This window comes from Protopterus annectens, chromosome 7.part0 (genome assembly GCF_019279795.1).
Source record: "Protopterus annectens isolate FY-2018-M chromosome 7.part0, PAN1.0, whole genome shotgun sequence".
NCBI lineage: Eukaryota > Metazoa > Chordata > Ceratodontiformes > Protopteridae > Protopterus > Protopterus annectens.
Window position 1 is genome coordinate 1,098,317,419 of NC_056739.1, and position 12,500 is coordinate 1,098,329,918.

At 40.6% G+C, this 12,500-nt stretch overlaps 1 protein-coding gene across 1 annotated transcript in view; it reads left to right on the forward strand.

The window, feature by feature from the left end:
- The window catches only part of KIF23 (kinesin family member 23), a 1,082,389-nt gene that overhangs the window by 243,964 nt on the left and 825,925 nt on the right, over nt 1–12,500 (forward strand). The window contains exon 5 of the mRNA XM_044076375.1: nt 10,612–12,014. Within this exon, the coding sequence (XP_043932310.1) occupies nt 10,612–12,014 (1,403 nt within the window). The remainder of the gene's footprint in view (nt 1–10,611; nt 12,015–12,500) is intronic.

Here is a 12,500-nt window from a genome sequence, read left to right on the forward strand (position 1 = left end):
GGGCTTGAGTGCTCAAGACACCGGTATTTGCTTAACTGCTGTTGAGCCCTGCCAGAAGGAAGTGGTGCTGTCTGCCCAACAAGTCTTTTCATAGATTCCTCCTCCAACTGCATCCAGTCCAGAGCCGGAGTGCATGGAAGTCGTGGTTGTGGAGCTGTTGGTTCCAACAACCCTTAGTTTATCGGTTCCGACCACCGCTCCGATCTCCTCGATACCTCGTTCTGTCGAGGGATCTGGTGGACAATACCCTCCCTGCTATGATGGGGGGGAGTGGCATCAGACCCTTGTCCAACCCATCCCTCTTGGCGCTTTGGCGCATGTGAGCTCGGCTCCTACATCAGCCTCGGAGCTCATTGCCCTCTGTTTGGATGTGGTCTCAAGGTTCTTCAAAGCTGCAGTAGCATTCTGTTTGAGACAGCGATGCCTTTCGAGGTGATGTGGATTGTACAGTCTGCTAAGACTGCTCCACCCTCTGCTTCATTGGCTCCTTCCCCTTCTATACCGTTTTTTTCCAAGGAATCTCTCCTCCACCCCAAGCATAGGGAACCTATGCCCCAGGATGCCCCATTGGGTGACCCATGTCCTCCTAAACCTTCCCTGAGCATGCTACAGAGGAGGTTCCTTGGAAGAAGAAATGCAAGAGGAAGCATTTGGCCTCCTTTGAGTCCATCACCTCAGGCACAGACTTTTAGTCAGAAGGGTCCCCACAGCCCCCTTCTGAGGAGGTCTCTTTTTCAGACATCTTGGAAATCCTTAGACCGGAAACTGTAAGTCCCTTGCCCCCTTCTCAGGACGAGTCCGTGTACCTGGACGCTTTTGGTTCCCGACCCTTCACCTCTTGGGGGTGTCTGCCTGTTGACTCGCTTCTAGCTGTGATGAGTCTAAAGGTGTGGAGCTCTCCAGAAACAATAGAGAAGTTCTGCGGAAGCCCAATAAATTTATAACTGCCCCTGAAGACAATTCATTTCTTTAAAAAGGAGTGCCTGTTAATGCTATGGTGGTGCCAGCAGCCACCAAGAAGGAACTTGCAGAAACTTTCTCTTCTGTCCATCTGCCTAACAAGGAGTCCCGGACGATGGGCAGGTACGGGAAGCATACGATTTCGTCAGTGGCCTTTGCACTCACGTAGCTGAACTACTTTATCACACGTTACAAGACTTCAGAAGGATCTCCTGAAGGAGTTGGGAGATGCCCTCTAGGATCCTACAGCTGAGGGAACAGCGAGCAAGACTGCTAACCAGCTTGCGAATTTGACCTCAGTTGTTGACTTCTCAATGCGCCTGATGCCTTACGCGGCAGATGAAGCGAGTACGGCTTGCAGGCACAGTTGTTCTGCAGAGAGATTCCTGGCTGCACCTATTTCAATTTGCGGAGCCCTTCAAGTCCTCCTTTACAAATGCCCTCTTTGATGGCTCTTCTTTGTTTGGGCCTCAAGTAAGAGAGACCTTTAATAGGTGTGAACAAGATGACAAAACTCTCTGTTGTGAGTACTTTTGTCCACTACCTCTAGACCTTACCCCAAAGGTCAAGAAGAGTGGTAAAATGTGGTTCCAGAAATTCCAGGGAGCTTCGTCTGATGCACGTGGAAAAAATTCCTCCAGCTGCAGAGGGGGGAAATAATGGGAGACACCAGTCTCGTGGCAGGGGTGTCCGCAGCAGGGTGACTGAGGATACTTTTTCTGCTAGGCCCTTCCAGCTCTCCTGATGGGTTGCCTGGCTGTCCACCTCTGTAGGCAGTCGGGGGCAAATTATCACTGTACCCAAAAGCCTGGCAGACTATAACAGAATATGTATGGGTACAGATTATAATATCCAGGGGTTACAAAATTCCCTTTTTCCAAACCCCGCCCAAAAGAGCACAACGATCAGTCCCAGATGTTCCATCCAGTCTTCGGGATTAGGCAAACTTAGAAGTACGAAGATTGCTAGAAAAAAGAGCCATCCAGAAAGTCCCCGCAGACCAAATTGAATCCGGAACTTACTTCAAGGTTTTTTTTTTAGTTCCAAAAATGATAGGGGACTTGAGATCGTTTTTGGATCTCCGCAGACAAAACAAATCAGTCAAGAAAGTGAAGTTCCGGATGGTGACACTGCAGTCCATTCTTCCCTTTTTGGCCCAGGGCAATTGGATGTGCTCTTTCGATCTCCAGGATGTGTTCTACCATATACAAATGGACAGGCGATTCAGGAGATATCTACGCTTTCAGCCGGGAGCCAATTGTCAGTTCAGAGCTCTCCCCACAGCCTCCAGGGTGTTCACCAAATGCATGGCAGTAGTTATGGCTCACCTGAGGCGTCTAGGATTCCAGGTGTTTCCTTATCTAGATTACTGGCTCCTTACTGCCACCACCGAGCATCACCTGATAGAAGTGCGTGACCACATACTTCACATTTGTGCACAACTAAGCATCCCCATAAATTACGAAAAATCTGCCTTGTCAGTCTATTACTTTTATAGGGGCAGAATTAAATACAAGAGACATGATAGTGAAGCTTCCTCAAGAAAGGGTCTCTACTATTCGTCAACAAGTCTCAGTACTCATGACAAAAAGAGAATTCGGACACGGTACGTACTGAAGGTCTTTAGTTCTATAGTGGCAGCTATTACTCTGGTCCCTATGGCACGCTTCATATGAGAATTCTGCAGTGTCTCCTCTTCACTCAGTGGTCATTCCAGGATCTACCAATGTCACACCTGATTTCAGTAAGAGTCCTGCTGGAGGGATCTGCACTGGTGGCTCTACTCCCCTAGGTCACCCTAGGCAAACAGTTCCTGTCCAGCCAGCCACAGATGCTTCACAGATGGGGTGGGGGGGCATTATCTGGGACACACTGTTCAAGGGACATGGCAACCACACAAGTACCATTTGCATATCAATGTTCTGGAGATGAGGGTGGTGCTCTTGGTGTTGCAAACACTTGAAGACTCTCTTCCTTCAGGGACTATAGCAATACAGATGGACAATGTCAGTTGTGTAGTATATCAACAAACAGGGCGGAACTAAGTCTTACCCCTTGTGTCGGGAGGCCCTGCGAATATGGCAATCGATGATGTCTTCCCAATGTTTTCTGATTGCGACACACATCCTGGGGAAATCCAACGTGATGGCGGACAAGCTCAGCAGGAGAGTACTTATGCCTCACGAGTGGTCCTTGAAACAGGAAATTGCGGATCTGATTTTTTGCAGATGGGGCCGGTCATGCTGTGATCTCTTTGCCACTCCCCTAAACAACAAATGCAGCAGATACTTTGCCCTAGTCCCACCACCAGGACAGTCACCCAGGGCTGCACTTTTTCATGATTGACCCCTGAGATTGCTTTATGCCCCCCCCCCATTCCCTCTAATTCCCAAAGTTCTTCAGAAAGCAAAATTGTTGGGTTGCAAATTGATCCTTATTGCCCTTTACTGGCCTCATCAGGTATGGTTTCCGTTCCTTTGGCAATCACCTGCAAGAGGAGCCTTGGATTCTGGACCCAGTTCCAGACCTCCTGACACACCAGTCTTGTGCTCCCCACCCCTCCATACAGACTCTCAAGCTGACTGCTTGGTTTCTTCACTTCCACTCCCTGCCAGGCTTCCTGAAATCTCCTCTGTGTTTCAACACATTTTGGTTTCTTCTCACAAGCCCACTACCAGGAAACTTTATGCTAGTAGATGAAAGAGTTTCTCTTATTGAGCAAAAATGAATGAGATTCATCCCTTTATTGCGCCTATTTCAAAGATTCTTGATTTTTTGGCTGAAACCTTTGAACGAGGAGCAGCTGCAGCTACGATTCGGGTGCAACTGGCATTTCCAATTTTCATGTAGGACACTGGTTCTAACTTCATGTCACATAAACTTTGTAAGGCCTTCTTATGAGATACTGCCCTTTTAAGACCCCCAAAAAGAACTTCTCCCTCTATGGGTTTTAAATTTACTTTTAGCAGCTATAATTCTTCCCCCTTTGAGCCAGCTTCTTGTTATTGTCATGGAAGTGCCTTTACTTGATTGCCCTTACATCAGCCAGGTGGGTTTCAGAGTTACAGGGACTTTCCATTCAGCCTCCTTACTTAATTTTTCACAAAGAAAAAGTCTCTAATCCCTTCTTTATTCCAAAGTATGTTCAGAGTACAATTTGAACCAGTCCATTGAACTTCCTGTTTTCTTCCCTAGTTATGACAACAAGGCAGAGTATAAACTCCATCGATTGGATGTTCATAGGCAGCTTCGCTTCTATTTACATAGAACCAAGGACATTAGAAAATCGGACCAATTATTTGTATTCTTTTCAGACAAGAAGCAAGGTTCTCAGGTTTCAAAAGTAACCTTGTCAGAGTGGCTTTCGAACACCATCACTTATGTTTGAGTCACGAAACATGAAAATCCCAGGAAAGATTAGAGGACACTCAACTAGGTCTTTGGCTACCTCTATCACTTTTCAAGCTAGATTACCTCTAGATTTTATGTGTGCGGCAGCAAACCTGGACTAACCCCCATACCTTCATTACTCATTACAAAGTGGACGTGGCCTCCCAGGACAGGGCATCCTTTGGTTCCGCCATCCTGAAGAGTTTGTTCCAGTGAGCCACCCAGGATTTAGGTGCTGGGGACGCTGTCCCAAACAGAAAGAAGGGAGGCGAGATAGGACAACATAACATAAAGAAGTTATGTTCTTACCATAATATTCCATGTTTGTCCTTCATCTCATCTCGCCTTCCTTCTTGCATCCCTCCCTTCTTCCCCCTTCCTGGATGATCGAGAGGATTTTCCCTATTTTGGCTACATTGGCTGAATTTCTGTTGTCACTCAGGCTGCATAGATATAGTCTTGTCCCCTCTCTTGTTATGCCTCCTTCCTGTTACAAGGGGATTATCTGCTATAGTAAATTTTGGTAATTGGTTCTTATTTTTACCTGCTTGTCTAGTGGTTGGGTATCACAAATGAGATCTGGATAGCTACTGCTAGGCATGTTGGGATAAGGGTTAGTCTCAAGCCAGTGAAGACTTTTTGAGCTATAGTATGTGGCCGAGTCAACAGAAAGAAGGAAGGCGAGATGGACAAGAAACATGGAACGTTATGGTAAGAACATAATTTCTTTTTTCTCTTTGTTTTATTTATACATATTTTGTAGACTGCTTTGGTTTCTTTCATTTCATACTATCCATATTAGTATAAAATGTTTGCTATCAAAACTTCTTGCATCAGATTTGTAAAAATCTGTTAATTTCTTGTTCTCGATTTCATTATTTGCTAGTATAGCCATTGTCATGGCTGTAAGAATGTAATCTGTTTTTTATCATTTAGCCTTTTTGGACCCTAGCTTATTTACATTGATCAAAAAGAAAAATTTTTGTTTGTGTGTGAATGATAACTTCATTGTCTTTGGGGTAGGTGGTCTTAAGACACTACAAAGCAATACTCTTATCCTCTGAATTTCTGTTTGAATCAGTTTTCTGTATTGATTATTGGCAGAGCAGTGGCAGTGGGCTGGATTTTTAGGCCTTAATCTGAATTCTAAAATGTCTACCTGTATATATAGTGTGACACTAAGCCACACATTAATGCTTTGAGCACTGTGCATCACTGAGACCTGGAGTTTGTTTAAATATGTTTGTAGGTTGATCTGAAGTGGCTGAATATATAACCAAAGAAACCACTGCATACAGGGTGCTGTTTTGTTGAACCATGCTTGCTGTCTTGCTAACAGTCTATCAGTGCATCTTATTTGTTAAAGGCTTTAACACTTATATGCATGTTAATAGGTTGGTACTAGGCTATTGGCCCTAGGGCCTATATAAGCCTAGCCATAACAATTCCCTGGCTATTTCTTCCCACAGTATTTACTTCCCTAGACCCCTGTCTAGCAGGGTGACTGACGTGATCCATGGGGTGAATTTCCCATCTCCCATCCAATCAACGTTCCTTTTGAAGAGGGCCAAAGAGGCACTCTGCTTGACATGAATGGGCAGTCTGAGTCTGTAGAGTCTCTGGGTCAGGAACCTATCCCTCCAGCATGTTTTGTTTATTGTGATGACAAGGTTTAGATCCCTGGTGCGTGTCTCTCTGAGGGATTGGGATTTTATTTTAAGTGTAGCATGTCCAACAGCTCTGGGTTTGACATGGCCTTGTATGTTAAGCAGAGATTGCCTCTGAGTAGACTATATGCGACAGAGTACAAGTGGAGTTTTTTTTGACCAACAGCATAGGGCTTCTGCTTTAGGCCTGTGATTCTTTTAGTGAGGTATTTCTGCGGCCATTCCAGTTGCAGATGTCCTGAGTGGTACATACCAAGCGGGGCATTGTATTCTATAATGGGTCTAATGAGGGATGAGTACAGTGGGACACTGACCTCCTTTTTTCTGGATGAAAAGCTCTTAGTGATGAGGTGTGCCACATAGAAGAATTTCCTGACTGTTGTGGCGATGTGGTTATCGAAGGTGAGACCACTGTCCGCCTGTGTCCCTAAGTCTCTTATCACACTTTCGGTGTTTAGTGTACTGCCGCCAATGTGGTAATTCATGTGTACATGTTTTTTCCCCAAAGGGGATAACTATACATTTCTTGGCATTGAGCTTGAGCTCATGGCTCTGGCACCAAGCATCTGTTTCTGTAGGCCCTTTTGTAGAATATCAACATCATTTGGGGATTTAACAATGGCTCCCAGTTTGCAGTCATCTGTGAACTTTGTTAGCCAGAGTCCCTTAGAGTTGGCCTGTACTTCAGAGAAGTAGATGCCAAACAAGAGCATTCCCAGGACTGAACCCTGAGGTACTCCACTTGTCTGGAGCTGGATTTGGAGTCTGTTACTTTTGCAGTGTGGGTTCTGTCAGTAAACCAGTTGACAGCCCATCGAGTGACGTAGGGATTTATGCCCAGCTTAGTAAGTTTATCTAAGATTCCAGAGTGGGGGATGGTGTCAAAGGCCTTGGCGAGGTCCAGATAGTCTGTGTGGACCCACCTTACCCTTGTCCACGGCTCTGGAGACTGATTCGAAGAAGTCATTCAGGTTCAGGAGACCAGATCGGCCCTTCACAAACCCAAACTGCGTGTGGTCCAGTGATTGAAGGTTGCCATTGTCTTTGTTTAAAAGTTCCATGGCCTTGCAGATCAGGCTCGTCAGGCTGATGGGGCAGTAGTTCCCAAGATCCAAGGTGGATCCCCCCTTGTGGAGTGGGATAACTGTAGCTGTGCGCCACTCAGTGGGTACAAAGCTTGAGGTAACGCTTTGATTAAACATGACACTTGGGTGAGGTGCCAGTTCATTTTGTAGTTCATGTAGTGCACAGCCTGTGATGTCATCTGGTCCCATGGATGCTGTATTCTTAGCTTTGGAGAGTGCATTTTTACTTGTGTGGCCGTTATTACAGGAATTTGGCAATCTTTCTGTATTGAGATGGGCCCTTTAGGGGGTGAGAGGGGGGTGAAGTTTGCACTGAAACGATCTGCCAGGATATTGGCAATATTTTTGGGATCAGAATATTTAATGACATTCTGTTGTAGCTCAGAGCAGATCTGAGCATAGCCATTTAAATTCTTGTCATAGCTATAGAATGCCTTGTGGTTGTCTTTGGAATCTTTGGCAGTTTTATTGGCATTGAATATTGGACTAAATAAGACATCTAGAACCACAGTTAGCAATTTCCACGTTTATGCAAATTCCATTTCCCTTTTGTTTTAATAGCAAGCATCTTGAATTAGTTCCTGGAAGAAATGCTTTTAGTATGCAGCTGTCTAAAGTTGAAACATGTTTGGATATGTTAGACTGCTGCTGCAGGATTTAAAAAATTCTTGGGGAAACTACTAATGTACAATACACACAGGTAAATGTGTACAATATATGTATGCATTTGTTTACTGTGTAATGTACTAGTGTGTGTATGTGTGTAAAAAAAAAAAAAAAAAAAAAAAAAAAAAAAAAATTCTATATATATAATCATGTGTAAGTGTTTACTATAATTTTCCCAATCATTTTTACGAGCCATAAAGACGAAAACCACCTTAAGCAAACAAAAATGTCGGAACACGGAAGTGGTGAATGTTTGCATTCGATACAATTCGAACATGCACCACACTTCTACAAGTGGAGACAGTCTGACACACAGTACACAGTGTTTGCGGGGGGGTATGCACCCATGCACCCCTTTGTGAGGGGCTGTGCCCCCACACCCCCTGCTACTTTGATAAATAAACTCTAAGATCACACTATAGTGAGGAAAAGGGTATATTTCCCGATCCCCACTGTAGTGCGATCTGCAAATGTAGAAAGTCACAACAGCGAATGCTGTATTGCATTTACTGTTGCACATTTCTACATTTTAATGGCTGTTCTTTTGATTCTCCCAAATAGGTCGATTTGGACTAATGTGAATTGCACATAGTCCGATCGCCCATTTGATAGTAAACCTATATATACATTTTTTATAGACATATATATATACACACACACACACACACACACACATATATATATATATATATATATATATATATATATATATATATATGTGTATATATATATGTATATATGTGTGTATATATATATATATATATATATATATATATATATGTATATATGTGTGTATATATATATATATATATATATCTATATATATCTATATATATATATATATATATATATATATATCTATATATATATATATCTATATATATATATCTATATATATATATCTATATCTATATATATCTATATCTATATATATCTATATCTATATATATCTATATCTATATATATCTATATCTCTTTTTCACAAATTCAGGGTTACTTTAGGGAACGTGGTTATCCACAAAACATGATGGATGATATCATTACAGATATTGAGGAATCGGGGCACAAAATATACACCGCTTTTGGGGTCGGGCGATATTCAAAACCTGCCTGTTTTGAACAATAAAGGAGTGGGACCCAGTTATTTAAGAGCATGCATTATACCATACAATATAGGGCCGGATAAAATTAAACAAATTATTGTTCAGTTTTGGCACCTGATCAGTAGTGACCAATACTTAGTTAACATTTTGGGTAAGAAACCTAAATTTGTATATCGGATGGGTTTCAACATGAAGAAATTATTGGAACACCACATTAAAGAAGTGAGTAATACAACAGCTGTAAAGAGTAGTAATAACTGTGGTTTTTGCAATTACTGTAAATACATGTATTGTAAAGGTGATTTAAGATTAGAGAATGGACATAAAAGTATAATAAAATGTAAAAAGGGAAATTGCAACACACGACAGGTTATTTACTTAGCCAAATGCGATTCCTGTGAGGCTTTTTATGTGGGACGTACTGAACGATGCATAAAAAAGCGCATTTACAATCACTTATATAGCATTAGGGTGAAGGATCTCACTAATGCTTTATCTAGACATGTACAACAGTTAGGAGAAACACACATGTTTAAATTTTTGATATTGGAAGCAATTCCGAGCAATCCTAGGGGTGGTGACATTAAAGCTCTTATTGCATATAGGGAAAGTTGGTGGCAACTATTCTTGGATGCAACCACACCACCAGGATTGAACGATAGTATTTCTGTTAAAAGTCTCCTTACTTAGAATATACTATTTTATTAATAGTCTTCTCACTTAGAATGTACTAGCTTATGAATTCATATTTTGTTTTTCATATTCTGTTTTACATATGTGTATACTAGTGATATTGTATATTGGTAGTTCAGGTATACTCCAATTCATACATATTATGATAGTATATCATAGGAAATACTTTTTAGATATTTGGTAGACACATACTACATATATAACATATATATACATTTTTTTGTACATATGTTTCTTGTATATATACTATTTTTGTATTTTTTTCTATACATTTTTATATACATATATTTATATATATTTTCCACAGTATTTTATATATATTTTTTATAATTCTATATATATTTTTTAAGGTTGTTATAGGCATTACAGCATGGAGTGATTGTTTAGCTTTTCAATAATTATTCAACAACTGTACATCAATATTTAATAATACAATACATCATGTCATTGATTTCACTTATTTTATATTTATTTTATATTTATTTTATATTGATTTTATATTGATTTTATATTGATTTTATATTGATTTTATATTGATTTTATATTGATTTTATATTGATTTTATATTTATATTATATATACTGATTTGATCAAGTCCGTTCACCAATCTTAGAATAGTTTTTAGTAAACTAGACAATTCACATTTTATTTGGTTCATATGGTTATATGAGATGTCTATGAAATAATTGTTGAGGTGCAATAATTAATTTTCGTTGCAATCTATGTATGATATTATAGATTTCAGTGATGTACCTTTAAGATGCGTCACGTTTTATGGCGCCAAAAAGTTGATTTAAATGAATTGAATGCTTATTCATGCAGTTCTGACGAAGACCAAAGTGAATTGGTTGAAAGCGCTAAACTGCATTTAGCGTTTTTTGTATGTCCGTTGAGTTATATGTAAGTTCTTTTGTTCCTGTGTTCTGTGGATGTTACAGTCTGTGTTCCGGTTGGCGATATGTGGATTAAACAAGCATTTTAAGAACTGGAGAGTTGTCTTTTGGAACTGTTACGCTTATTGGTAGACACCGGGGTGTTTTTTCAAAGGTTTGCATTCTTTTGGAATCCTGTTTATGATGTCGTTATCTACTCCGGCGGCTTCCGGCGAGAACGCCAACAGCACACTCCTTCAGGAGAATCCAGCGCCTGTGGAACATCACGAGTATGCACCGGACAACAAAAACGCAACCGAAGCATTCAATTCTGAACAGGCAGAATTGAGAGGTGAGGTCAAACAGTTAACTACATTGGTCACTAGGTTGTTACAGAGGGATATGGCAATTTACCAGCGTGACTTTCCTTTACCCTCTAACACTATTAACGGTTTTATGAACCAAGCAGCGAAACCTGTACATGGGTCGCAAAGTTTAGGGGTGAAGAGGAATGGTACACCCATTGTGACCAACAACGGACATGTCAAACAATCATTTCTAAATGGAGAAGTAGATAAAGGTAAATTTAAGGTTTGCAACGACAATTTGTCTGACCAATTGTGGGAGCGTTCTAATGACAGTTTTGACATTCCCAATGGGCAGAAACCTACACACACAAGTCCTGTTCCTGGTTTGGACATTATTGCACCTTTATCCAGTAGCAACATTAACATTTCTGACTTTACTTTTGATTTTTCCATTTATGACTACGATTTAGAGGCCAAGAGGATTGGTACTAAACCCAAGAGAGGACCACCTAATAAGACCTATTCGACTGTGACTGCCAACAGGGTTAATTTGAATGAGTCTGGTCAACATCAATACCATCCACCATCTGCGGTGGGGTCTGGCACTAGGGTGCTTGGTTCTGACTTATTCAATCAATTTTTATCTTTTGATTTCCTTGTCGACAATAATGAAGCATTCGATAGGGTGGCACCGATATCCAGTCGATCTAACACCCACGAGACTGTTAATTTGAAGACTATGATTTATTCTTTGGGGAAGATGCTTAAGACCATCAATGGACTGAAAGTGGACATTATGTATTTACAGAAATGTATTGATGACAAGATAGTTCCTAAAGGGTTAAGATTTTTTAAGTTACCCTTAGGTATTGATTTAACGGATGAGTGTACTAAAGAATTTAACGATTTTTTTGACAAATGTGGATTTAATTATATTGGTTTACTTATGAAGTTTTACGATGAGAGATTAAGTAAGTCCATTCATGAGGTGGATTTACTGAACACTCAAATAGTTAATGATCTAGTTTTCAAAGATTGGGAAAAATTATACAATAAGCAATACATTGAAGCCAAAAAATGGGCAAACACACTATGTAAGAGGAAATTAGATAAAATTAAGAGGGATATAGGGAACAATATCACCAAAAAACAGCATATGTGTGGCCGAGGAAAAGGAATTCTCAAGGGAATCCATGTAGGGTCCCTGACATCAATGATGGTAAAGGGATGTCGCGTTTTGACACTCATCATGAGCTTGAAGAGAATCAAGGTATTGAATTTCAACAGGATTTTCGGGCAAACATGAGATCCAACTATCCCCCATTTCAGAGCAGGGGGTCAAGGGCCTACACCAGGAGGAAGCAGTAAGGGAGGAAGCCCGTAGTATGTACCCTACCTGTAGTGGGAGTGTAGCTCATTCAGTACACACTCACCGTCATTTATTAGAGAACAGACCACCAGATGATATTTGTTCAGAGGTAGACAATCCGATCTTAGTGAATGGTAAGGTGTTTTCCTATCGGCATTATCATATTTTTAATTATACGGACTTGACAATAGACAAAGTATATTTTAAACTGTTGGAGAAAGGGTTGAAATACATACCTAATCCTAAGTTTTCATTAACTGACGTATTGATAGATTTCAAAAAATACATTAGGAAAATTAATTTGGAGGTTTATTTTAAAGACAAAAATATTATCAATGGTACAAAAGATGACAGTAAAGACATCAAGGTGTCTAATTTGACTATTAG